Source organism: Macaca mulatta, chromosome Y, assembly GCF_049350105.2.
Source record: "Macaca mulatta isolate MMU2019108-1 chromosome Y, T2T-MMU8v2.0, whole genome shotgun sequence".
NCBI classification, from domain to species: Eukaryota; Metazoa; Chordata; class Mammalia; order Primates; family Cercopithecidae; genus Macaca; species Macaca mulatta.
In genome coordinates, this window is record NC_133427.1 from 2395254 (window position 1) to 2421462 (window position 26209).

General features: G+C 42.9%; 1 protein-coding gene across 1 annotated transcript; it reads left to right on the forward strand.

Annotated features, from left to right (window-relative positions):
* Nucleotides 1-740: 740 nt before the first annotated feature.
* RPS4Y1 (ribosomal protein S4 Y-linked 1) lies at nucleotides 741-25706 on the forward strand. The gene is given in 7 exon segments (NM_001265745.1): nucleotides 741-781; nucleotides 1317-1394; nucleotides 3220-3400; nucleotides 4752-4849; nucleotides 13557-13728; nucleotides 24181-24338; nucleotides 25560-25706. Coding segments are annotated over 7 exon segments (792 nt in total). The 5' UTR covers nucleotides 741-778; the 3' UTR covers nucleotides 25662-25706.
* Nucleotides 25707-26209: the final 503 nt, after the last annotated feature.

Below are 26209 nucleotides of genomic sequence, written 5' to 3' on the forward strand. Positions count from 1 at the left end.
GCCTCTGCCTCCCAAAGTGCTGGGATTACAGGCGTGAGCCACAGCTTCCGGCTTGGCAGGTTGTGTTTTGTATATCAATTCTGTCAGGCGGACGCGCGTGAAAAATTCCACCTCAATAAAGCTGTGACTACACACACGCGTGCGCAGTGCAACTTACATAGCCGACTGTGAATTGTTTTGGAGGTTTTACGACATGCACAGAGCTGTGCATCCATCATGACGAGCTAATCCAAAGCAAGGTATTCAACTTAAAATTCACATGCCATAAAATCTATCATTTCAATGTTTACAAAACAGACGATTTTAGTACATTCCCAAACCTGTGAAACTGGCCCCAATCCAGAACAACGAATGATTTGTCTCTGACCCAAATCATGATTTTGCAGTCGCAGCATGTCACAGTCACAAGGACTCACATACGTTATTTCTTAGCATTGGCATTTTTTTAAGGCTCCTAAATCGTGCTCTTTCAGGGCTTTTGCTAAATATTTTGAAGGTCGGTGACAGATAAGTTAAAGAGTGCAAACTGCGTCCTCCCAACTCAGCCGACCTGACGCAGGGGAGGCACAACAAAAAGTCCTGCGGCATAACTGACACCTGTAAATCAGTATCAGAAACTTAAAATACTAAAAAATTCAGTTCCAGGCTGTGAACTCTATAGCGGAAGAATAAGAAACCGGAACTGAACTTCTCACTCATCTGACTTCCTGCGGGTTACGACCACAGAGTTTCGTTGCACCGGAAAGGAAGAGGTTCTCTTCCGTCGCAGGCTTTCGCCATGGTAAGACTGATACGCCCAAACTCCGAATATATCTGCCTCCATCCTTTGAAAAAGGGCCGTTCCACCTTGGCAGTGTTTCGCTTTTTGATCGCCCCTACTTGGTGGGTGGGAACGGTGCTGGTACTGCTTCAGGAAACCCAATTTGGAGAGCGGAGGTCTCAGAAGTGTGCGTCTAGTTGTCCTCGGCCTGGGGGCCGGCACAAGAGTCCTTCCTTGACGCAGCCCGGCAGTGGCTTTTTACCCGTATTAGCTTATTTCCACACGTTGAAGCAGTCTGAGATTCGCTTGGAGGGCACTGTGGATGTTTTCGACGTGTGATAGGGAGACGCGCGGTTTTCAAAGGTCTGTACTTTACGCGGTCTCGGTTCTGGGGTCTGGCAGGAAGTAATATTGGCTCAAAACGGGGCGTGAGTATGGGCTGGGCGATCTTTTCTCCTTGGATGAGGTATTACCCGTTAGCGGTTCCTGCAGCTGAAAATGAGGACGTTTTACTGTCAGCGGAGACGAATTTCTCTGAGTTTGGTGTCCTTTTCAGGCCCGGGGCCCCAAGAAGCACTTGAAGCGTGTTGCAGCGCCGAAGCATTGGATGCTTGACAAACTAACAGGTGTATATGTGAGTATAACTTCATTTTTTTTTTTTTTTTTTTTTTTTTTTCACTCGAGTACATGCTAAATACCTGTGGCTTGGTATTTCTTGGGAGCGGGGTTTGCTTATTTGTTATGTGGAATTTTCGTTGGTAAAGACTTCCTGCACCCGGAACTTGTCCTTGCACTTTTCTGTGCAACAAAGGGCCAGCATATCACGTCCTGATGGTCTCCTTTGCTGTTTGAGCTCCCCACTTTAGAGGGCACTTGCTGAGGCCAGAGCCGGGTGGGTTAATGAATGTGTCCAATTTCACGTAAGAAAGGAGTTCAGTGAGAGTCCACTGAGTCCCCATTAATAAATGTTTAATTTAAAGTTACCCTTGATTTTAGAGAGTGGAGTAACTGCTTTTTACGTTGAGCCCGAGGTACTGGTTTAGCAGTAAAGGCTACAGGAGCCCCCGAAACAAGGGCAAGAAATTGTGTGAGAAACGCTGGATGCTCTTGAAGTGAACGTGAAGACCTGGCAGGATGAGGGCAGTATACTTAGATGCACGGGAGGCAAACATCTCACAAGGAGACTAGGCAATTTCCACATTGGTGGTGTGGTGACATTGGGAGAGAGTGGTTGAAGCCATAAAGTCTTGGTCTTCTGAGACTGAGAGGAGTCAGTGTGAAGAAGACAGAACCGAGGTGCCTAAGATGCCAACGGTTTTTTTGATTGGGAATAAATGTGGGGCATCCTTAAGAGACTGTATCTTCCCCTGAGGGTCTACAGCCATATAGGAGGCACTTGGTAACTAGCTTGATTTGGCCTCTTCTTCGTACAGTTTGAACTCTGAACACAGTAGTAGAGGCTTGTCTTCCTTGTCCTGATATTTTCGGAGACAACCTAGGCCATGTGTTGGCTGGGGACCTGGATTTGCAACCTGTCCTTGTCAGTTTCTGCTTCCAAGTGCTGCCTCTGCTACTGTCCACTACTATCTGACCTCCCTGGTTGGGCCATTGTTTTCTCTATTGTTATGTGGATGAGCAAGGCACTTTAAGAAGACTTGTTGGGAACTTAGTCCCTTAGTCTTGTGGGCTCCTCTCGTTTTCCCCTTGGCATTGATGAATGTGTGTGGTTAATGATTGCTAGTCCCTTTTAAGAGGGACAAAACTAAAGAGGGATCTGTAGAAGCAGCTTGAAGAACAGTCTCCATTAGAAGGGATTCCTGTGTGATCCAAGCTTAAGAGATAATTGGGGAGTGATGTTCAAGACAGACCTTGATTGAGGCTTTTGTAGGTACTGTCAGTAGATATCCAAAGGACAGTATAACACTGAAATTGCAAGATTATAGGTTACAGGATTTGTTGCAGTATGATTTTGATGACACTGAAGCCAGCAAGCAGCCAAGAAAGGAAGAACGCATATTGGGTGTTATGGGGTAGTCTAGCAACATCGGCAGGACTTGTGTGGAACTTTGAAGCCTGGAATGGTGAGAGAGTAGTAGAATACGTCTTCGTAGGGTTTTGGGTAAAGTATAAGCTACACTCGAGATACATGGGGTGTAGTGTTGTGTTCAAGGGAGGTTTGAGGAGGCAGTACCAGTGGCAGTGGTGCTTGGGGCAGGGCAAAATGGGGAGATTGTTGTGAGGCTGGATTTGGGGAAGGAAGGGGCATGAAATGGAATTTCCATGATTGGAGACATGACCTTCCTAACAAGACAGACCTCTCTAAATTGATGAAATAATTGCCCTCTTGTATTCCTCTTCCCCGCGACAAGTTAAGTTCAGCTGAACTTATGCAGAGCTAAGATCTGATTCCATAAGGACCTGGTTACATAGATCAGGTTACCTGCCCTTGTTTTCTACAGGCACCTCGTCCATCGACAGGTCCCCACAAGCTGAGGGAATGTCTTCCCCTGATCATCTTCCTCAGGAATAGACTCAAGTATGCGTTGACTGGAGATGAGGTAAAGAAGATATGTATGCAACGCTTCATCAAAATTGATGGCAAGGTTCGAGTGGATGTCACATACCCTGCTGGATTCATGGGTAAGGAAAGAGCTCTTTATTTTGAAGAAGGAATGGGTTGAGAGAAAGACAAGGTGTAGGGCTTTCATGTTGCCAGTGATAAAACCGGACACTGAACTTTTGATTTGTACAGAAGTTACTGCTGGTCCTTTCAGAAGGAGAATGAGGGATAGGGAGAGGAGTGGCAAGGCTGAAGTGAAAAGCAGGAAAGGGGTGGTCACTGTAAATGGGATGAGACAAGCAGTGGCTGCTAGCTGGTGTGTTATCAAAGTTAGGCTCCTACCCTCGCGTCAGAGGTTGGGAGACAGAGCAGCTGTCCTTAGGTGTTGGCTGGAACAAACAGTAAATTCTTGTGGCAGCCTTGAGTTTTCTCAGGTAGGCACTTTGAGGGGGATTGGGCTCCTCTTGAGCTTTTAGAAGCCATGTTAGTGTTGAGGTCTTCATAGGCCAAGGTTGAAGCTTAGCCAAGAAGAGGGCCCAGAGGAATCTGGCTAATGATTGGTCGAGGAGAGACTCTTTGTCAGTCAACAGAGTTTTGGCTCTGTCTTCCCACTTTGTTGATGACTTAACTATTCTGCATCTCCAAGGATGGATTTGCAGCTTGGTTTGGGGGGGGGGGTGGAGGAGGGGCAGAAGGGTCACACACCTCTAGGGAAAAAGTGTACTGAGAGGGGAGGTAGGGAAAGGCGCTAAGGAATTCTGACCTAGTGGTTAGTTCACCCTTTTAATGGTGAAAGGCTCAATTTAGCCTAGTATTGTTCCAAAAGCAGGGGGATAATTAGTTTATCAGATGTGGATGCTACCAAGTGGATGGGGTTCCAGGCCAGACTTTCCCAGGATGCAGCCACTGAATTAGAAAAGACAGACCTTCCTTTTCTTACTTTCCTTCCTTCTTTTTTTTCCCCCCCATCTTGCTTTCTTCCTCAAAACCCCAAATCCCGAGTGAGGCAGGACTCCTGATAAGTCATAGAGGGAGTAAAGGGGGCCAGGCCATTGACTGCTGACCCTTGAGTCTTGCTTGCTTAAATGTGAGTTCTGCTTGTTCATTTGGTTTCCTGGTATGTGTGGGTGTGCTCATGTGTGTTTTCTCCTCAGGATCCTAAGTGCATTAACCCAGAACACAGTCTCAAGTAGCCATTGCATAAGAACATAGGAAGCGGTAGAGCAGCCTTATTTGTATTCACTTTCTTTTGCTGGATGACATGTATTGGGACAGGAGCAGGCTTTGGTTTTGTTCAAGCACCCCCATCAAGTGCTGGGTACTCCTAGCCTGCTAAAATGTTCTCAGGTTCAACCTGGCATAGAGTGTTCCTGCTGTGCAGGCAAAAGAAAGTTTGTGTTAACAATGTTCTGTATACCTCTTTGTGATCAGATGTCATCAGCATCGAGAAGACAGGTGAACATTTCCGCCTGGTCTATGACACCAAGGGCCGTTTTGCTGTTCACCGCATCACAGTGGAAGAGGCAAAGGTATGTTGTGCAAATTAAGTGAGGTTTGTAATTTCCAGACGGTAGGTCTGTTACCACGGTTGTCAGAGGGTGTTTAGGCCAGATTCTGGGAGTATTTCCTATCTCTGCTTGTTCATCTGTTTTTTTAATCCAGGCACGTAGGTGCCACTGATGGAAGGTAATGGATTTTTCACATGAGACTGTTTTAGAAGCAGGATACGAGTAAGCAGTTCTCTGAAGGACAAGGTGTTTCTGTACAGGAAGGGTCTGTGGTATTGGAACCAGGAAGGCCTGGGTACAAATCCAGACCCTTGTCATTCATTCATTATGTAACTGCAGGCAATAGTCCATAGAACCTTTTTTAAGTCTTTTGTTTTCTTTGTAAACAGTGGTAATAACGCTTTCTTGCCAGCTGTCTGTGACTATGTTAGTAGTAGTGCTGCCTCGCACTTACTAGACGTAGAAGATTATTGACTCCCTAATGTCTGCCTCAGCCCTTAAAACTCCCTCTTCCCTCCCCAGATTTAATGGCTGAAGTTTCAAGGAAACTTTCACAGGAGCTCCTTTCTGTGTGTACAGGACTTTCCATTTTTCTGTGTAGGGAAGACCTCTGGAAACCACAGTCACCCCTCAGTCATCTATTCCTCTTTTTCCTGAATTTAGGGTCGTGGGATGACTTTGTTTTTCACATAACCAAATCACCTTTACAGTGACTAGATGCCATCTGAATATGAGATACATTCTGTAAGTGAATCACAACATGTTTTATTGGATGTTGTTTCCACTTAGTTTAACCGGCTTGCATTTTTCTCTGTATACTTCTTTGGAACACATAAGAGTCCCTACAGGAATTGACAAATACTTTCATCTCTGAATAGTTACTTAATTGATCAGTTGTTTGGTTGTTTCTGACTTCTTTGGTCATGTCCCTTGATAGAGTCTATCCTGTTTTTGTGGATTGCTCCCACAGGCGGTGCTTTGTTTTAGATGGTAGTAGTAGGCCTTGAATCCTGCAGGGTGTTCAGTCGTGCAGGCTGTCACGTTCTGTTGTACATAAAAGCTAGAAAGCACGGGGGAAATCTTAAATCTGATGACCGGTTTCTGCTTTTGTAAGGAATTTGGATCTCAAGAGACAACGCACATTGGTAGTCCCTGTGAATTTTTAAGTAGGGAGAGGTGGAGTGGGACAAGGAGATACTTGTGGGACAAGGAGTGTTGTCATACCTAGTACTTGCCCTAATGGATTGGCCAGCCACTGTGTGAAAATGGTTACCCTGGGTTAGGGTACGGGCCTTACCCTTGTATAACAGGTGAGAGACTTGGGGAAGTTTTAGTTGAGCTTATTTGTTTGCTAATTGTTTCTTTGAGCACTTGGAAGGGAGCATTCCTTATTACAAACCCAGGTTAGCTTGGCTTGAGCCAAGAGTTGAAGGACACAGTGAGTTCACAGTGGAGAATCACAGGCTCCTGGTTGTCAATTGTGTCAGGGACACACCAGGGAGCCTTTTCGTAGTTTATTAGTTCACCAGGTAGCATAGGTTAGTGGAGAGACAGAACATCCAAATAGCCCTCCACCCTTGAAAATAAGACAGAAAAGGGGTATTTTGTGGGTCTTGGGAAAACAGCCCGATGGATTTCAGACATAATTTTTCCCTTTAACAACTTGGTATTTGTTGAAGACCAAGGAAATAGAAGTCACTGGATTTAGGAGTGGGAGATTACATCTGTTTCTGTGGGTGATTGCCACTACAGTGGATGGGAGAAAAAGAAAGATTTTGGGTGAGCCCATGATGAGCCTGCACAAGAATAATGGGAACTAAGGCAGTGCCTGTTCCCATTGCGAGTAGGGGTAGAGAGCACAAGTATCACCTGGGAGATGCAAAGAAGACGGGGGTTTAAGATATATATCCCCTGCTGTGGTATGGAGGAAGCACATGTGGAACAGGGTGATTGAATATTTGGTGGTAGGATAAGGAGATGGTAGCTCCAGATCTTGACGAAATACATGGATGCTTGAGAGAGTTGTAGATGGAAGGACAGTACCATAATGCTTTGGGTTCAGCTTGCCTTGTAGCTTGCAAGTACATAATAAGACAGAAAAAAGTAGGAGCTGACTGAAATAGAGGACTGAAACACTGCTCAAAGGAGTTACAGTAGATGCTGTCTGAATAGTTGGCACAGTATCCTCATTGATGTTGGGCAGCTTGTGTTCAGTGATAGGTGTGCATAAGGAGAGGGAGATTTTGTATTGCAGAAGGTTTATGAACAGGATCTAGGTGGTGCAGGTTCTTTTTCCTGAAAAGTGGAAAACACTGGTTAAAGAAATCGAAAACAGGAAATCAGAGAGTAACCAACCAGCCAGAGACTTGGGTTTATGTATTACCATTCTTGAATGTTGAGAAGACTGAATCTCATAAAGGTGACCGTTATTCTCAAAGTAGAAGATACAGGACAGTGGCTAGAAAGAGGCAGAAAGAGGGAGTTTCTTTTAAGATAGTGGGTAATGTTTGCTCATTTGTTTTAGAAAATTGGAGACTAGTGCAAAAGGAGGTGTTCAAGACCATGAGTGTGGAGACTAGTGCTTTTTTTGGTGGGCAAGGAAGAAATGTGGGAGGGAATAGGCAGTTGAAGTTTAAGTTTCAGAAAAGATGGAACCTGGGCAGTTAGATTTATTTCTAAGGGAGGCCAGCTGAGAAAGATTTCATATTGGTTTGTGTATGTGTTGTACAAAGGGCAGTGGAAACGTGAAGCGAAGAGTTAATCTTGGTTGGAGAGGGAGAGGGTAGAATGCTCCTCAGTGGAGCCTCACATTTGACATTCATTTTTTTGGAGAATGTCAGGAAGCGTCACCTTGCAGTCAAGATTGTATGGAAAGGGTGTCAGTGGGGCAGGCATGTTGTAGTAGGTGGTGATGTGATTACAAGTTATGACTGGGAGTCAAGATTGCTGAGCAGAGAGAAGGCAGAGTTGAGGTTTTCTTGTGCTAGAGCGCTATTCAACAGTTAAGAATAAACTCTTTTTCTCTGTAGTTCTTCCTTTAAAAAAAAGAAATTTGAAAATATTCAGTAACTTTTTGGATACAAGTGTTTTTTGGGTTACATGGATGAATTATCTGGTGGTTAATTCTGAGATTGTAGTGCACCCATCACTGTAATAGTGTACATTGTACCTAATATGTATTATTTTTATCTCTGGCCCCCTCCCAACCTTCAGATACTCGAGAGTATCTGAAGTATCTGAGTATTTGAAGCCTGTTATATCACTCTGTATGTGTTTGCATACTCATAGCCTGGCTCCCACTTACAAGTGAGAACATAGGGGTTTTGGTTTTCCACTCTGTGTTATTTCACTTTGAATAATGGCTTCCCGGTCCCTTCAGGTTGCTGCAAAAGACATTATTTTGTTCCTTTCAATGGCTGTTTTTCTCCAAATGTCTGTCTCTGTGAGTGCTCAGAAACTGACACGTTCTGGAGACTACCCTGTCTAAGCATTTTGCTTAGATATGCCCGTGGCTTACATATACCTAGGCTCAACTGCTTTTTATTTCCCTGGCTCCCACCCCTGTCCTTTTCTGTCAGACATTTCCATTTGTCTTAGACATTTTATTATAAGCAGTTGGTTGTTGTACTCCAGCTCATACTGTCTTGTTTTCATCCATTATATCCTTGCCTTCATGGCTTTTAGGCTGCCTCCTTGGAGGACTCAATCCGACCTCTGATTCCTGTTCTGGAATCGTGCCACACAGAGGCTGAGCCCCATGCTAGGAACTGAGGATTGAACCCAGAGCAGTCTCCTGTTTGCTGTCATTGTTGTGCTTTTCTCACTGGCCGGTGGTGACCCAGAGGACCCTACAGTCGTTGGGGCTGGAGGGAAGTCTTGGGGCTGGAGGACAGAAGGTGATGGGGGTATCACATCTTTAAAATCTGAAGTCAGTCTTTTCAGCCGTGGGACAAAGGAAAAATAATTGGTTTTCCACAGATGTTGAGCTACCCCTGTGGTAAGAGGTTTAGCTCAACTGGAAGTTCCCCTCATAATACCGCCAGCCTTACCCTTAGTGAACCTCTAGTTTTCTCACAGGATGGGCCTCTACCAAGCAAGAGTACCCAAGATCTAAATCCTGAGCTGTTTTGGCCACATAAAGGTTTGGTGCACAGGTAATAAAAGTCGTTTGAGGTGGATATGAGGAAAGCGTGCTGAGGTTGGCTTTTGCAGGAACTCTCCGCCTAATAAAAGTGTTTAAAAGTTTTGAGCCTACTTTAGTCCTGGTCTTGAAGCACCGCAAACCTGGTCAGGCAGCTCTGTATAGAGATTAGACATGGAACTGTTACCTGTTAATGTGCTAGCATGCTTACAGGCATTTCGCTCACTCGTGGATAGTTGCTCTCTGTCATCTCTATTTCACAGTCATCTCTGGATCCTTCAGGAACAGACGTGCATCGTGAAGTTTGGGTTAATGGTTCCAGAGGGAACCATCTGACAGGATGGAGGGGGAGGCCCCTTGGAAGTGGAGGCACCCGGAGAGGCCATGTCTTTTTCAGAGGGTGTTTCATGTGTGCAGTTAAAGGCAAAGGACCTTTGGGCCCAAGGGTTCAAGTTTGTTGCTGTGATGTAGCAGTGAACAGCATGGTGCTGTTGCTGTCTATGTAGATACTTGGTTAGTGAGAGGATCTGTAGAGGATACAGGAAAATAAAATGTTTTTACTTGTTTTGTTGTTGCTTTCTTTCCTTTCTCCTGACTGTCAGCAGTACCTGATGACTATTGTGACTCCCTTAGCACCATTCTCAGCTCAGCTGAGACAGTACACTGCCCAGGATGTATGTGAAAAGTAGAGGGCAGCAGGTAGGCTTTGAGGTGTGAATAGGCTTTCTGTGAGTTCGTAGCCATAGAACTTAGTTGGACTTGTCTTACCTGGGATATTTGGGGCTAATGAGCAAGGGTGGAAAGGGGAAGGGTTAACTTTGACTGGGAACATTTTAGAATCACCCAAGAAGGTTTAGGATGTCATGTACAAAAAATGTGAGGACAGTTGGGTGGCAAGAATGCATTCAGCAGGCCATGATGCAAAGACTTGCCTTGTGAAGTTGGAGGGGCAGAGGTAGAGAGGGCCAGATTTTATTCTGAACAGGGAGCAGTGATTGTAATAGGGGTGTCAGTAATAGTGACCTCAGAAACTGTGTGTAGAGCCATTTCAGAACTGGAGCTTGCATTTCAGTTCTTCCTCTGGTTATCAAGGACAGTGGGTTTCTTAAATCTAGCATGGAGGAGAGCTGGAGAGATTAAAAATTCCCCTAGTAGCCTTAGGTTGATTAAAGTAACACTGCATTAGTAAGTAGTCAGTGGGTTGGTACTGGATTGAATAGTACATTTTAAAGGTGAAGTGCAAGTTGCACTTCTAAATGGGGATGGAAGAGTGAAGTCAACAGATTGTTTTCAAGTCTGGCTCCACTGGTTGCAGAATGTATGCTGTGTGTTGTAATCTTTCTTATGGTTTGGTCCCAGGGCCTTTGGAGGTATAAGGGGAAAAAGTGTTTTCTCTGTCTGCATACCCAGCTTTACTTACCCTGGACTGAAACAAGCCTAGATTCTTCACCCACTGCTTTAGTGCTTATGGACTGTAGCTTGGTAGTTTTCCACTTTGGAATAGAGGGCGAAGAGAAGAATGGACTTTGATAGTCATATTATACCTCATCCACATGTATTCACCCTGAAGTTCGGCAGGTTAGTAACCCTCTGTGCCCGTGGTATACCATTTATTGTCTGAGGCAATTCTGCTTGGCTCCTCAGTGAACCTCAAAGACCTCCTTTCAGTACCCTGGACACTCTGTGTCTGTGTCCATATTCTCCCTCTGCCTCATCACACTTAAGTATTTTGCCTCCTGTAACACAATAGCTTGATGATTTTCTGTTCTGGCACATAATCTTATCAGCTGAATTTGGTTGTTTATTGGATCTGTCTTCTCTTATGGGGATATTTATACCTGGTTGGAAGGAATGTGCCAAGTTGTATTCAGTATCTTAATGACAGCACCCCCTACCCTGCCTCTGCACACATTACCTTCATTACACTTGCTTATGGATGGCCAAGTACTTACATCCCTGGGTGGTGGGGCCATTCCTGTAGTCACCTTGGTTTGCACTGTGTTTGTTTTGCTTTCCTTCTGCCACCATTCGTTCTTTCCAAGTCCCATCCATATGTTCAGAGGGCTTCTGTCCTGCTGTGCCTTGCTGTGACAGGCAGTAAAACAAAAGTTTTAAATACTGCAGCCTTTGTGTGTGTGTGCAAGCAGGTTTCTGATGTCTTGTCCTTTAGGGCCAAGTTCTGGACCCAAAGGCATTCCTAAAGTTAATTTGGGCGTGGTGCACACACTGGCAGGGCAGCAGGAAAGGAGAATGTGGTTTTCCTTTTCCTTTTGAAGTAAGAGGGCTCAATCAGCCTCATTGTCCCTTGGAGTGCTTCCGACTTTTCTTTAAGAGCTTCAATTGGTATGTTTGCATGCAGCATCTGGGTGTTTCTTAAATTTCTACATTTATGTGTGACTTCTGTATTACAGTCTCTAAGGTTTTCAGTTGGTTGGTCCAGTAGGCAGCTCTGATTGGGGAGCTAGGCAGCTTTTGATTCTTTGCTTAATTCACTGGCCAGGAAAGCTGGAAATGATCTTGAGTTTGTATTTGTAGTGGTGGTAAATGTGAAGTGGTGGTGGTAAACAAACTGAACACTCAACTGAAGAATGCCTGGAGGAATGTGTCAGCTGTGAAGTTTTGAGTTGAAGAGAGTGCTCTCATTAGATTGACTGCATAGGTTCTAGGCCTTAACATGGATAAGTGGGGTTGGATATGCCAGGCTGGTGAATTCCAGATTTACTTTAACTGATGGAGTTAATGTGGCCTAAGTTCCACATGTGGAATAAAAGTCTTTTGTCACCTTCTTGGACTGCTGGCTTATATTAAATGGCTTCACATCTCCATAGCACCTTGAATGGCGTTGGATCTATAGTAGCAGCAGGAATAATATTAGGTGACATTCAGTGCTTTGCCAGGTCCTTTATGTTCCATTATCTCATAAACATTAGATGTAGTAGTGTGCAATAATTATTCCCATCCTACACCTGTGAAGCCTAAGGGGACAGTATTTCAACTTGTGCCTTTTTTATAGAAGAGTGAGCCCAAGCTCTGGTTACTTTACTTTGCTTCTCTTTCCACTCCTAGGCAGGTCAAAAGCAGTGATAGAGAGAAGCTGGCAAACCTAGTTAGTCCTGAGAGCCCAAATATAGGGGAGAGAGTTGAAATATCTGTAGAGGAAATGCAGGAGCTGATTAAAAAAAAAAACAAAAAACAGTGGCTCCTCGAGTTCATTCATTGTACAGTTTTTGGACTGTTTCTGTCATCTTCAGGGGGCTCTTTCTGTCATCTGGCAGTCTGCATTTGTCCTTGTTATTTTTACATTTACCCAGAGAGTTTGTCCTGAGACTTCAGAGGACTGTACTCAGTTTAAGTGTGGGGTTTTTAATATCTTTTAACTTTCTATAAGCCTTTTCTTCCAACAAAACTGAAAGAAAACCGACTTTGTCACTTCTGAGCAGTGACACTCTGTGGGGAGCCTGGATGTGGGGAGCCTGGTACGTAGGATGAGCATTGGCAACCACAAATGGATTATGTTTGTTTGAGATTACATAGTGTACCATTTGAAGCTCCTGAAAATTGCTTGTATAACAAAATGGGGCTTGGATAACTCTTGGGCTGATACTTGTATTTGGTATGAGACATTTTGAACTGCTCCTGCTGGTAGATGTCACAAGCAACACCAGAGTGGTAAATGTTAACAAGGAAATAAAGCAAGTATATAATGGGTTGTGCCATTTAAAAGTGAGATGAGGAAGAGCAGCATTGTGTACTGAAAGCATATAGCTGGCTGGCACAGCTGTTTTTACCTAACCTGGTCATAAAAACCTCATGTTTTTCTTTTCTTTTTTTTTCCTTTGAGACAGAGTTTCGCTCTTGTTGCCCAGGCTGGAGTGCAGTGGCGCAATCGTGGCTCACCGCAACCTCCACTTCCCAGGTTTAAGCAATTCTCCTGCCTCAGCCTCCCGAGTAGCTGAGATTACAGACGTGCGCCACTACCCTGGCTAATTTAGTATTTTTAGTAGAGACAGGGTTTCTCCATGTTGGTCAGGCTGGTCTTGAACTCTCAACCTTAGGTGGTCCGCCTGCCTTGGTCTCCCAAAGTGCTGGGATTACAGGCCTGAGCCACTGCGCCCAGCAAAAGCCACACATGCTCTTAGCAGTTCTTAGTAGTGGTAGAGTTAGGTTTGTCTCTGGGGCTCTTTATTACCACCGCTCCAGAGTTGCTGGATGAGAACTATCAATTGGAAATATGTCCCTGAGGTGAAAATGATATACCAGTTGACTGTGAGTTACCACTCAGATACACAGGCAACAAGCTTTTAGGGTGTGATAAAGGACCAGAGGTTAGTTCAGCTGAGCACTCTTCCAGTAGCCACTAGAGAGTTCTGAAACAGATTCCCCCTTGGTGAGATTTCCCAGATGTCTAAATTACTAAATCAGTATGGGAGATCATCAGCTCTGTGACTGGTTAATGTAGTTTTTCCCAGGAGCATTCCTCTGTCTGAGGACATGCTGGAAATCGATGGGATAGGAAATATTTGAGTGACTGCTTTAGGCTGGCTTTGTGTTTACATATTAAATTGGTTTTCCTTGCTGTGTTTATAGTACAAGTTGTGCAAAGTGAGGAAGATCACTATGGGAATGAAGGGAATCCCTCACCTGGTGACTCATGATGCTCGTACCATCCGCTACCCAGATCCTCTCATTAAGGTGAATGATACTGTGCAAATTGATTTAGGGACTGGCAAGATAATCAACTTTATCAAATTTGAGACGGGTAAGTTTTTTTTTCCCTTGTGTTGTCTGCTACCTCCCTCCTTGTCTTTTCTTTTTCTATCTTTCTATTTTATTCTATTTTGTCTGTACAACCATTATGATTAGAGAGAACTAAATAAAACGCATTTGGTTCTCCCTAAGAGAGAGCATATGGTGTCATGGTCTCCTGGGTTTGCAGTGGGTTCTTGATGTTGAGTAGGGGTGTGATGTCCCTTTGAGCTATCTGCAATAGCCTAGCCTCATTCAAGAATGTAAAGCATAGCTGTGTAAACTCTGTGTCCATTCTGTCACCAGAGGGGAACTTTGTTTTAAATGAGATAAACTTTAGGTGTGTTCCTTGAGGTGAAGGGCTGAAGTTGTCCAGATAACCTTAAACTAGTTACGAGGAAAACATGTGTCTACAGCTTTGTTTCTCCTCTCTACACCACAGGCTCCGTCTCCTGACAGGTGTACACCCAAGTGCTTGGTAATACCTGATCAGCTAAGGAAGTAAAATATTTTGCTCTACTTGTTTTAACAGAAATTTCTAGAAATGCAGAAACACTGAAAAAACAGGACAGGGACAACAAACAGTGGCAACTCCTTTTGTGCCAACCTTCAGTGACTTTGCATTTTGTTATGTTGCCTATCTGCCCTCCCTGTTTACCTGCTTATGGCACCCCCACAGTCCCCACTTGGACCGTGATTTAAGACCTAGCCAGAGTCCTCAAGTTGCCTTGGTGTTTGAGCCCAGGCTGGCTGTCTTGAATTCAGTACTGCACAGGCTGGGGTTGTCTGATTGTTTGACCACTATGATCTTGTACCTGCGCTGCCTGCACTGCTGTTATTTACTGTTGACCTGGAAATTTTAGCCAAGAATGTTTCTTGGCTGTGAAAGTTGAGAGGCCTTCTCATTAGGGGAAAACATTGAGAGAGGGGATATTTAACGGGATGTGTCATGCTTGTGATACCTAAACCTGTTGTTTGATGTCATTGTGACCACAAAAGAGAGAACTAGACATCTTGCATCTCCTAGTAATAGCAGGAAGTAATAGCAGGGATACTTCCATTCAGGAAATATTCTTGTGAAAGAATCAAGACAAACTTGGATAAAGGGACAAAGGAAAGCATGTATATATTGGAAAACACTTAAGACACCTAGAAATAATTTGCAGAGTTACTTAGATTTTCGAGTGGCTTGCCAGATATTTCAGATTCAAATGATTTGGTACTGGCCATTTGTTTCTAAGTGATCCAGCGAAGGACTGCAGGAGTTTAAAAATGTTACGAAGCTGGAGAGTGTAGCTAGGATCATATTGTGCTTGTGTCCCAACTTTTGCATACCTTTGAGAATAATTTTTTAAATGGGTGTGGACTTCTTATCTCCAATTAAATGATAATGTTGTTTCTCATTAAATCAAATTCTAAGTTAAAATTAAACAGATTTTTTTCTCCCCCACCTAACTTGTTTTTGTTTTGTTTTTTGGGGGGGGGGGTTTTGTTTTGTTTTGAGACAAGAGTCTTGCCCCATTGCCCAGGCTGATGTGCAGTGGTGTAGTCTCAGCTGACTGCAAGCTCTGCCTCCTGGGTTCAAGTGATTCTCCTGCCTCAGCCTCCCAGGTATAGACAGGGTTTCACCATGTTGACCAGGCTGGTTTCAAACTTCTGACCTCAGGTGATCCACTGCCTTGGCTTCCCACAGTGCTGGGATTACAGGCGTGAGCCATTGCCCTTGGCCCTGACTTTGTTTATTTGAAATATGTATCCCTTTTTCTTACACAAACATGCTTGGTATTAATTTGTTTGCTTATTTGCTTATTACTTGTTTATTAGTTTACTTAGTTTACTCCTGGGAGTTTACATAAAATCTCAGAATGACAAAGCCAATATTCCTAGTAACAAGAAACCAAGTGAGGGCAAAGGTTTCTGTGTGGTTCTTGGTTTGTTTGGTTTTAAATGCTTAACGAATTTTTAATTGTGGTTTAAAAACAAAAAACAAGATAACTTCCGAAATTTAGCACCTTAACCGTTTTTAAGTGTACAGTTCATTAGTGTTGTTAACTATATTCACATTTTTGTGTGGCAGATCTCCAGAACTCCCTCATCTGCTTTAACCAGCTCCGCCACTTTCTTCTTTCTGTAACCTCTGACAACCACCATATCACTCTTTGCTTCTGTGAATTTGACTTTTTTGGGTGGTTTCTTTTTTTCTTTTTCTTTTTTTTTTTTTGAGACGGAGTCTCGCTCTGTTGCCCAGGCTGGAGTGCAGTGGCCAGATCTCAGCTCACTGCAAGCTCCACCCCCGGGTTCACGCCATTCTCCTGGCTCAGCCTCCCGAGTAGCTGGGACTACAGGCGCCCGCCACCTCGCCCGGCTAGTTTTTTGTATTTTTTAGTAGAGACGGGGTTTCACCTTGTTAGCCAGGATGGTCTTGATCTCCTGACCTCGTGATCCACCTGTCTTGGCCTCCCAAAGTGCTGGGATTACAGTGGGTGGTTTCTTAATAAGTGGAAATGATAGTGTTTGTCCTTTTTGACCAGTTAACTTTACTTGGCCTAATGTCCTCAGGCTTCATGCATGTTGTGGCATGTGAAAGTATTTCTTCTTTTTTTGAGACAGTTTCACTCTTGTCGCCCAGGCTGGCATGCAGTGATGCTATCTCCACTTACTGCCATCTGCTGGTTTCAAGTGATTCTCCTGCCTCAGCCTCCTGAGTAGTTGAGATTTCTGGCACCCGTCACAACACCCAATTAATTTTTGTATTTTTAGTAGAGATGGGGTTTCGCCATGTTGGCCAGGCTGGACTCAAAACTCTTGGCCTTAGGTGATCCACCTGCTTTAACCTCCCAAAGTGCTGGTATTATGGGCGTGAGCCACTGCACTTGGCCAGTGTTTCCTTCCTCTTTAAAGGCGGAGTAATACTCAGTTGTGTATATATACCACATTTTGTTTATCCATTTCTCTGTGGATGGACGTTTAGGTTGTCTCTACTTCTTGCCTATTGTGAGTAGTGCTGCTAGGAACACGGCTGTGCAGACAGCTCTCCCAGATCCTGCTGGATATTTCTGTGTACATACTCAGAAGTGGCATTGCTGGACCATATGTGATAGTTTTGAAATTTTTGAGAAACCTTTGTGCTGTTTTTTTTATAGCAGCCTTGCCGTTTTACATTCTCACCAACAGTGCAGAAGAATTTCAGTTTCTTCACATTCCTTCCCACACTTTGCTGTTGTTTGCTTTTTATATTTTTTCTTTTTTTTCTTGTGGCTATCCTGATAGGTATGAGGTCATATCTCATTATTATTTTTTTAATTTGGAGTTCTGTGATGAGTAGAGACATTGAACATCTTTTTGAGTGCTTGTATGTTTTTGGAGAAAGGTCTTATGTCCTTTGTCCAGTATTTAGCCAGGTTGTTTCTGGTATTGTTGAGTTGTAGGACATCTTTAGATTGTATCAAATGTAAGATTTGTGGATGTTTTTCCCCATTCCATAGGTTGCCTTTTCACCGTTACTGATTGTTTCTTTTGGTTGACAGGCTTTTTAAAATTTGTCTGTTTTTGCTTTTGCTGTCATGTCCAGGAAATCGTATCTCTTATGTCACTTGTGGTTTCTGTGTGTGTCTTGGGAGCTTTACAGTTTGAGGCCTTACTTTTAATCTGTTTAGAGCTGGTTTTTGTATATGGTGTAATGTAAGGTATTCTCCTTGTTGTTCATTTATGTGGGGACCTAGTTTTACCAACACCACTTGTTGAAGTGACTGTCTTTTCTCCATTGAGAGGTCTGGGCACCCTTGTTAAAGATCATTTGGCATATACACTTGGGTTTATTTCTGGGCTCTGTTTTCTTCCTTTGGTCTGTTTGCCCGTGTTTTATGCCAGTATCACACTGTTGGATTGCTGTCATTTTGTATTTCGTTTTCAAATTAGGAAGTGTGTTATCCAAGTTTGTGTTTATTTTTCAGAATTGTTTTGGCTGTCTTTGGTGCTTGTAGAGGAGGTGTGTCCCTTGAGATTCCATATGAATTTTAGTGTGATTTTTTTATTTCTGCAAAAAGAAAAAATGCTATTGGTATTTTGATGGTGATTACATTAAATCTATAGGTTGCTTTGGGTTATATGGACTTCTAAAAGATACTAAGTTTCTGCATCAGTGGAGATGACTGAGTGGTTTTGGTCTTTTATTCTGTTAATGTAACACTGATTTTTTTATGTTTCATCATTCCTTGCATTCCAGGAGTAAATCCTACTTGATTGTGGTGATGTATTGCTGTTGAATTTGATTTGCCAGCATTTTGGTCACAATTTCTGCATTGTATTTATTAAGGACAGTGGCATGTAGTTTTCATTGTGGTATCCTTGTCTAGGTTTTATATCAGGTTGATGCTGGCCTCACAGAATGTACTTGAAAGTGTTACTTCCTTCCCAGCCTTTTCAGGAGGATTGGTGGTAATTATTATTCTGATGTTGTCAGGTCCTGGGCTTTTATTTATGGTGAGGTTTTTGGTTACTGATTCAAACTGCAAGTCTAGCTATAGATCTGTTCAGATTTTTTTAAAGTTTTAAATTTTTGTTTTTTTTTTTACTTTTGAGACAGTCTGACTCTGTCGCTCAGACTCTAGATCTTGGCTCACTGCAACCTCTGCCTCCCAGGTTCGAGCGATTCTCCTGCCTCAGCATCCCGAGTTGCTGGGATTAGACGGCAGTGCCACCACGCCTGGCTAATTTTTGTGTTTTTGTTAGAGACAGGGTTTCATTTCACCCTGTTGGCCAGGCCGGTGTTGAACTCCTGACCTCAGTTGATCTGCCAGCCTTGCCTCCTGAAGTACTCAGATTACAGGTGTGAGCGAGCCACTGTGCTCGGCCTCAATTTTTTTTTACTTCTTCACGAGTCAGTCTTGGTCCGTTGTATGTTTTTAGGAATTTTCCTCAGTTTCTTCTAGGTTCTCCCAATTTGTTGGTGTACTCATGGTATTCTTATGATACTTTTATGTCTATGACATTGGTTGTAATATCTTCTCTTTCATTTCTGATTTTAATTTTTTTGAATCTGTTTCTTAATTTGGCTAAACTTTTGTCAAGGTTCTTGTTTTGTTTTTTTTGGGAACAGGGCCTCACTCTGTCATCCAGCCTGGAATGCAGTGGTGTGATCACTGCTTACTGCAGCTCAACCACCTTGGGCTTGGATAATCTTCCTGCCTTACCGTCCCGAGTAGCTGGGATCACAGGCACGCACCACCACACCTGGCTAATCTTTGTAATTTTTTATAGAGATGGGGTTTCACCATGTTGCTTAGGCTGATCTTGAGCTCCTGGGATAAAGCGATCCTGTTTGCTTTTGCCTACCAAAGCAGAGTCAACCACGCTCAACTTCGGTTTTGTCAGTTTTGTTAATCTGTTTTAAGAAATCAACCCTTAGTTTTTTTTCTTTTTTCTTACTGTTTTTTCTTATGTCTGCTCCGGTCTTTATTTAATTTCCTTCCTTCTGCCAACCTTGAGTTTATTCTGTTTTTCTAGTTTCTTGTAGTGTAGTTAGGCTATTCATTTGAGGTCATTCTTCTTTTGTAACATAAGCATTTTTGAGCTGCCTTGTCTTGTGTGAAAATTTTTGACTTACAGTTTGTTTTGTCTGACCCAAGTTTGGTCAGCCCTGCTGTCTTTTGGTTACCATTTGCTTGGAACATCAACTTCAGCCTTTCACTTTCAGCCTGTATGTGTCCTTAAATCTGAAACTAGTCTTTTGTTAACAGCATATAGTTATAACTTGTTTGGTTGGTTATATGGTTTTATTCCTTAGATTGGGGTGAGGAGTTAATCTATTTTACAGTCAAAATAGTTAACTGTTAAGGAAGGTGTTAGTATAGCTCTGTTAATTATTTTCAGTATGTTCTGTAGCTATTTTATACCTATTTTTTCTCCCTTAATTACCTGCCTTTTTGTGTTTTGCTGCTCTTTACTTTTTGTAGTGACAAGGAATAAAATAATGCTTTGAATTCTTTCTGTTTTTGTTTTGTGTGTCTTCCATGGTTTTTTTCTTTGTAGTTACCAAGGGGATTACATAAATTATCTTAAAGTGAAAACAGTCTGTTTTCAACTGTTACCTGCAGTTGCATTGCCATATTCTCTCAGACCAATTTTGTTATTGATGGCATACATGAATTTTTTTTATTGTGTATCCTTTTACATTGGTTTATGGTTATATACATGCTTTTGTGATTTAAGTTCTATACCAGATTTAAAAGTGATTTATATACCTTTGTGATCCAGGATTCTCTTTATTTCTTTGTATATTTACTTTTATCAGAAAGCTTTATGTTTTCTTTTTTTTTTTTTTCTTTTTTTTAGAGAAGGGGTCTCGCTGTGTCGCCCAGGCTAGAGTACAGTGACACCATCTCAGCTCACTGCAACCTAGGCCTCCCGGATTCTAGCAGTTTTCCTGCCTCAGCCTCCCTAGTGACTGGGACTACAGGCATATGCCGCCACACCTGACCAATTTTTTTGTATTTTAGTAGAGACGGGTTTTCACTGTTGCCCAGGCTGGTCTCGAACTCCTGAGCTCAGGCAGTCCCCTCTCAAAATGCTAGGATTATAGGCGTAAGCCACCATGCCCAGCCAAACTTTATATTTTCATATGGTTTTGTGTCTGACATCCTTTTGTTTCATCTTGTAGGACTTCTTTCCGCATTTCTTGCAGGGCAAGCCTAGTGGCTTTGCTTACCTCGGAAGGTCTTATCTTTTTCTTTAATTTTGAAAGATGGTATTCTTGTGAGGACTAAACACTGATTATTATCTTGTCCCAATCCCTATCTAAAGGATCTGGGAGTTATGCCCTACAAATGAGCATGACTAATCATCAGATGAGTTTTATTTAACCCTATATTTCACGACTGACTTTCCAGTCTGACTCTGGGATAACATTACGAGACAATGAAGAAAATAAAAATATTTTACTCCAAAACATTTTTGTTTGCTGTATTTTGAAATGACCCTGCGAAGCTCTTCTTTGTGGGAATGGGGGAAATCTGCATCTGTAAAGAATCTCTGTTAAAATTGTTACATCTTTTTCTTCCAGACCCTCCCAATCCTAAAGAGAGAAACTAAAATCTGAATAAGAAACATTGATCATCTATTGTCTCTAAGGGCAGCCACTTTAAGACTTCAGAAGAACTTTGGTCTACATCATCTTTTATCTTAACCTGAGCATTCCGTTTCCCTTCTTACCAATCCCAGGCAAACTCAAACTTCAACGAGAAAAATATTTAAATTCACCAATAGACTAGACCCGATAACCCCCACAACCCTGTTTTTTCTGGACCAAACCAGTGTATTTCTTAAATGTATTTGATTGATGCATCATGCTTCTCTAAAATGTATAAAACCAAGCTGTGTGCCCTGACCACCTTGGTTACATGTTCTCAGGGCCTCCTCCTAAGGGTTGTGTCATGGGCCATGATGACTCATATTTGGCTGTTTGATAGTTAGCCTCTTTTAGTTGTCACTTGGCTGACAGTTTGTTCCTTTGAGCACGTTGAATATGTCATCCCACTGTCCTCTGGATTGCAGAGTTACAGCTTATCTAGCAGGAGTTCCCCCGTAAATCATGAGTCACTTTTTACCTGCTGCTTCTAAGATGCTTTCTTTGTGACTCTTGACAGTTTGATTATATTGTCTCTTGATGTGTATCTCTTTGGGCTTGTCCTAGTTGGAGTTCAGCTTCTTGAATTTGTATGTCTGTCTTCTTTCTCACAATTGGGGAGCTTGGGCCATTATTCTTTTCTAGTAGGCTTTTTGCCCCTCCCTGTCTTCCCCCCAAATCCCGTTCTCATTTTCTCTGTTTCTGTCTATTCTCTTTCTAGGACTCTTGTAATTTGTATATTGTTCCTCTTGATAGTGTCTCCTCCTCCCTGTCTTAGGCTTACCTTTATTATTACTTTTTCCTTTTTGCGCCTCTGACTTGTTAATTTCAATGGCCTGTCTTCAAGTTTGCAGATTCTTTCTGGATCTGTGAATTTTTAAATTCAGTTCAGTCGTATTCAGCTCCAGAGTTCGATCCTTTTTTTGTGGGTTTCCTTTACATTGTTGATAATTCTTACGTTGTTTATGGGTTGTTTTCTGATTTTGTTTGTATCTGTGTTTCCTTAGTTTGATGTGCATCTTTAAGATGGTTAGTTTGAGGCCGGGCGCGGTGGCTCAAGCCTGTAATTCCAGCACTTTGGGAGGCCGAGACGGGCGGATCACGAGGTCAGGAGATCGAGAGACGATCCTGGCTAACATGGTGAAACCCCGTCTCTACTAAAAAATAGAAAAAAAATAGCTGGGCGAGGTGGCGGGCGCCTGTAGTCCCAGCTACTGGGGAGGCTGAGGCAGGAGAATGGCGTAAACCCGGGAGGCGGAGCTTGCAGTGAGCTGAGATCCGGCCACTGCACTCCAGCCTGGGTGACAGAGCAAGACTCCGTCTCAAAAAAAAAAAAAAAAAAGATGGTTAGTTTGAATTCTTTGGTAATCATTTCTTCAGGCTCATTTTTCTAAAGAAATATAGTCACCTCTTCCAGTCTTCACCAAGTATCTTCATACAGGGAGTATAACCTTCACCACTCAGCCAGGCTAGAGGTTTTAGGGATCTCAACTCAGGGCTTGCATGTGTACTTCCTTGGCTGTGCTTTTCTGAAGCCCCTAACATCTTGCTTTGCCTGATGCCTGTCTGTGATACTATGGCCTCTCTGCTATTGTAAAAACTGTCTTGTAAAACCCAGCTCCCACCCCAATCCCTGCATGTCTTTTTTTTTTTTTTTTTTTTGAGATGGGGTTTCATTCTTGTTGCCTGGGCAGTACTGCAATGGTGTCATCTCAGCTCACTGCAACTGTCGCCTTTCAGGTTGAAGCGATTCTCCTGCCTCAGCCTCCTGAGTAGCTGGGATTATAGGCATGTGCCACCATGCCTGGCTAATTTTGTACTTTTAGTAGAGATGGGATTTCTCCATATTGGTCAGGCTGGTCTTGAACTCCCAACCTCAGGTGATCCTCCCACCTCAGCCTTCCAAAGTGCTGGGATTACAGGCGTGAGCCACAGTGCCTGCCAATTTTTGTAATTTGTAGTAGGGACAGTTTCATCATGTTAGTCAGGCTGGTGTTGAACTCCTGACCTCAGGTGATCTGCCTGCCTTGGCCTCCCAAAATGCTAGGATTACAGGCATGAGCCACCATGCCTGGCTTTTTTTTTTTTTTCCGAGACAAGAGTTTTGCTCTGTCACCCAGGCTGGAGAGCAGCGGCATGATCTCGGCTCATTGCAACCCCTGCCTCTGAGGTTCAAGCATTCTACTTCAGCCTCCCAAGTAGCTGGGGTTACCAGGTGTGTGCCACCATGCCTAGCTGTGATCCATTGCAGTAGAACATGTTGTTTTCACATACTGCTTTGTTCATAACCTTCATCTCACTTCAGTGTTTGGGACTTGTATTAGAGCTTTTCACAGTAGACCCACTCGTCCAGTCTTCTCTGTTTATCATCTTTTTATCTTTCTATAGTGCATCATGAACAGTTCTTTTCAGCACCTTCTGTTTTTCTCATTCTCTCTTCAACCAACCGTAGACATGTTTCTTTAAACCCTTTCCTTTCCATTCTTAATTTTGGTAACCACATTTTTCATTATTTGTTTGATTTTCGAATCCAGTAGGTTACTCTGCAAAGGTGGGCTTCTTGTTGATTTGTGTTAGTTTTATTATGTTTTGTTTTTGCTCTTACCCTTGTAGACCCTTTCAGGACAGTTACAAGTTCTGCATTTGGTTTGATTCTGTGTTGAGGGTGGTGGTCTTTATCATGATGTCTTAGTTCCTTCCATGCTAGATACTACATGTAAAGTACTGACACATACAAGAATAGTATGTGGTCAAGACAAGGTAGCCGGCGCCCTATATAGTATGCTTATAATAGATGGTTATGTCCCACAAAAATAACTCTAGATATCTGAAACAAATGTATTCTTCCTGGGGCCGCCTGAGAGCCCTTAGAACGTTGGAAGATTCCTCCTCGAAAGACTGGATTAGCTAGCCATCCAGTTAAAGGCCTTTCGTTGTTGTCTAGTGCCTTTCTTATAGCCTGAATTTCTCCAGTTCTCCCTCCCTCTCAGTCATCCTCATTATCTCTCCACCCATCCACCTACCCAGTGCTGCTCTATGCTGTCTTTGTCAACCCCAAAATGATTATTTATTCAACCTTTGAAGAATTATTGTTGGACAAACAATGCAGGGGAAGCTTATGATTTGAAAAATCCTTAGGGGCTTGCCTTTAAATGATGACTGCAGTGTAATTCACAAATAGCATTCATTTACAGTGACAAGAGTTCTTGAAATTACAATTTTGGGATGATGCTCCATTTTTGTTGCCTGGTGAGCCCATCTGTTTTAATTGGTTTTAAAGGCAGCAGGCTTCTGTCTGGTTTTAAAATGACTCCTCTCCTGTTTATTTTCCTTTCCCTCTAGGCAATGTGTGTATGGTGATTGGTGGAGCCAACCTCGGTCGTGTTGGTGTGATCACAAACAGGGAAAGACATCCTGGTTCTTTTGATGTGGTGCATGTGAAGGATGCCAATGGCAACAGCTTTGCCACGAGGCTTTCCAACATTTTTGTCATTGGCAATGTAAGACTTACACTCTCTTTACTTCTTTCTAAGAAGACTCACCCTAAAAAGCATAAAGACCTGCATCCGCTACTGGTGTTTGTCTGTCTGTTGTTGTTCTTGTGTTAAGGTTCACAGAGTGCAGCAAGCTTTCTATTTAGAGTCTCAGAGAAGAAATAAGATTAGATCTAGAGCCTTACGCCTGCCTCTTCAGGTGGTCTATGTGAGATGCCAGCAGTGTCATGCAGTAAATTAAGTTAAACTCAGCCTTGCAACTTTTGCAGGGCTACACCAGTGGTATGGGCTGGATTAAGGCCACTGGCTGCAATCCTGGTAGTACCATGCCCCCTTACTTTTGTAACTAAGTCTGCTAAACCCCTCTGAGACTCCCATGATATAGCTCATCAGTGAACATGGTGGAATTTGATGCAAGGGGGCTATGAATGAGTTCCTAATTTGAGAATAAGAGCATTTACAAGGCATATAACACTCGTTAGTTTCCTTTACTTGTTCAAGATGATCTTGCTCTCGGATCTTTTGAGACCTTTTCAGTGAAGGAGCACCTCTAAAGTCATGCAGTATCCTTACATGGGAGTCAGTTACCCCAAGACTTAAGGAAAGGGCAAGGGACGTAATTGAAAAGCTTTTCATCAAGCTATTCAGCCCTGGGAGCAGCATCTTTCACTTGTACCCTGGCAGTCCTTAGAATATTTGAGAGGTGGTACAGAGGCGAAGCCTGCTGTTGTTTTTTTGGCTATGCCACTCAGCAGCTCTATAGTTGGTCCATTCCTTTTCTCGGTATTGAATTATGACACCTCAGTTTATATCTTTGAAAGCAAGGGATCAGGGAAGTGAGTAAATGCATGTAAAAGTTCTTTAAAGCTGATGATGGGGTGCTGACAGTTCATGACTTCCAAACTATGAGAACCTGAAGTTAGTGTCCTTGCCTTTAAAGATGCTTATGAAAAACTTGTTGGCTGGTTGCTTCATATAAAATAGAAGCAGGAAGACCTTTATTTAGCAGCTCAGCAGTGAGGAGTGGGAGGGAATGTGAGAGGCAGATAACCTCTCAGGAGACACGTATAAGGAAATCTTTTATTTTGTTTCAAATTTTGTTTGGCGGTGTTCTGTTAGCTGGCTCTTAATGTAAAGGAAGGTATGAGGCGTGTGTGTTTTGGTGGGATGTTGTTTTTCTCTCTTCCCTCTCTTTCTGTACTTATTTTATCTCCTTCTCAATTACAGGGCAATAAACCTTGGATTTCTCTGCCCAGGGGAAAGGGCGTTCGACTTACTATTGCTGAAGAGAGAGACAAGAGGCTGGCCACCAAACAGAGCAGTGGCTAAATTGCAGTAGCAGTGTATCTTTTTTCTTTGCCAAAATAAACAGTGAATTCTTGTTTCCTAATGTGTTTTTTCCCCCTTGTGGATAATAGTAGGGTTTGAATTTGCTCATGGTTTTGGCACTATCTTAAGATCTCTAGGAATACCACCTATACTTTCTCTGACCCTCCAGTAAGTAAACCTTTACTTCCCTCATACATGTTACCCACACCATCTCTGTGGGCAGAGTGATGGAGTAGCATTACAAACCAAGTACAAAAAGCATATGACGTTTCTGGTGCCTCAGAGAATGAGCATTAGTCGAAATCTTAGAAGAAACAAGTGTTTGTAAATTAGGGAGTTTAATTTTTCTTTACCAGGGACATGCTTTCCGTACCTCCCCCTCCCCCACCCCAGTTCTTTAGGTCAGAAGTCCAGCCTGTCTCAGAAAGGATGGCATTCTTTTGTGGAAGCTGTGGGCGATGGTCTTAGTTTCCTTGCTTGTTCACATTATTGGCAGAAATTAAATCCTATGGCTGTAGGACTGAGGTCCCTTTTTCCTTGCTGACTGG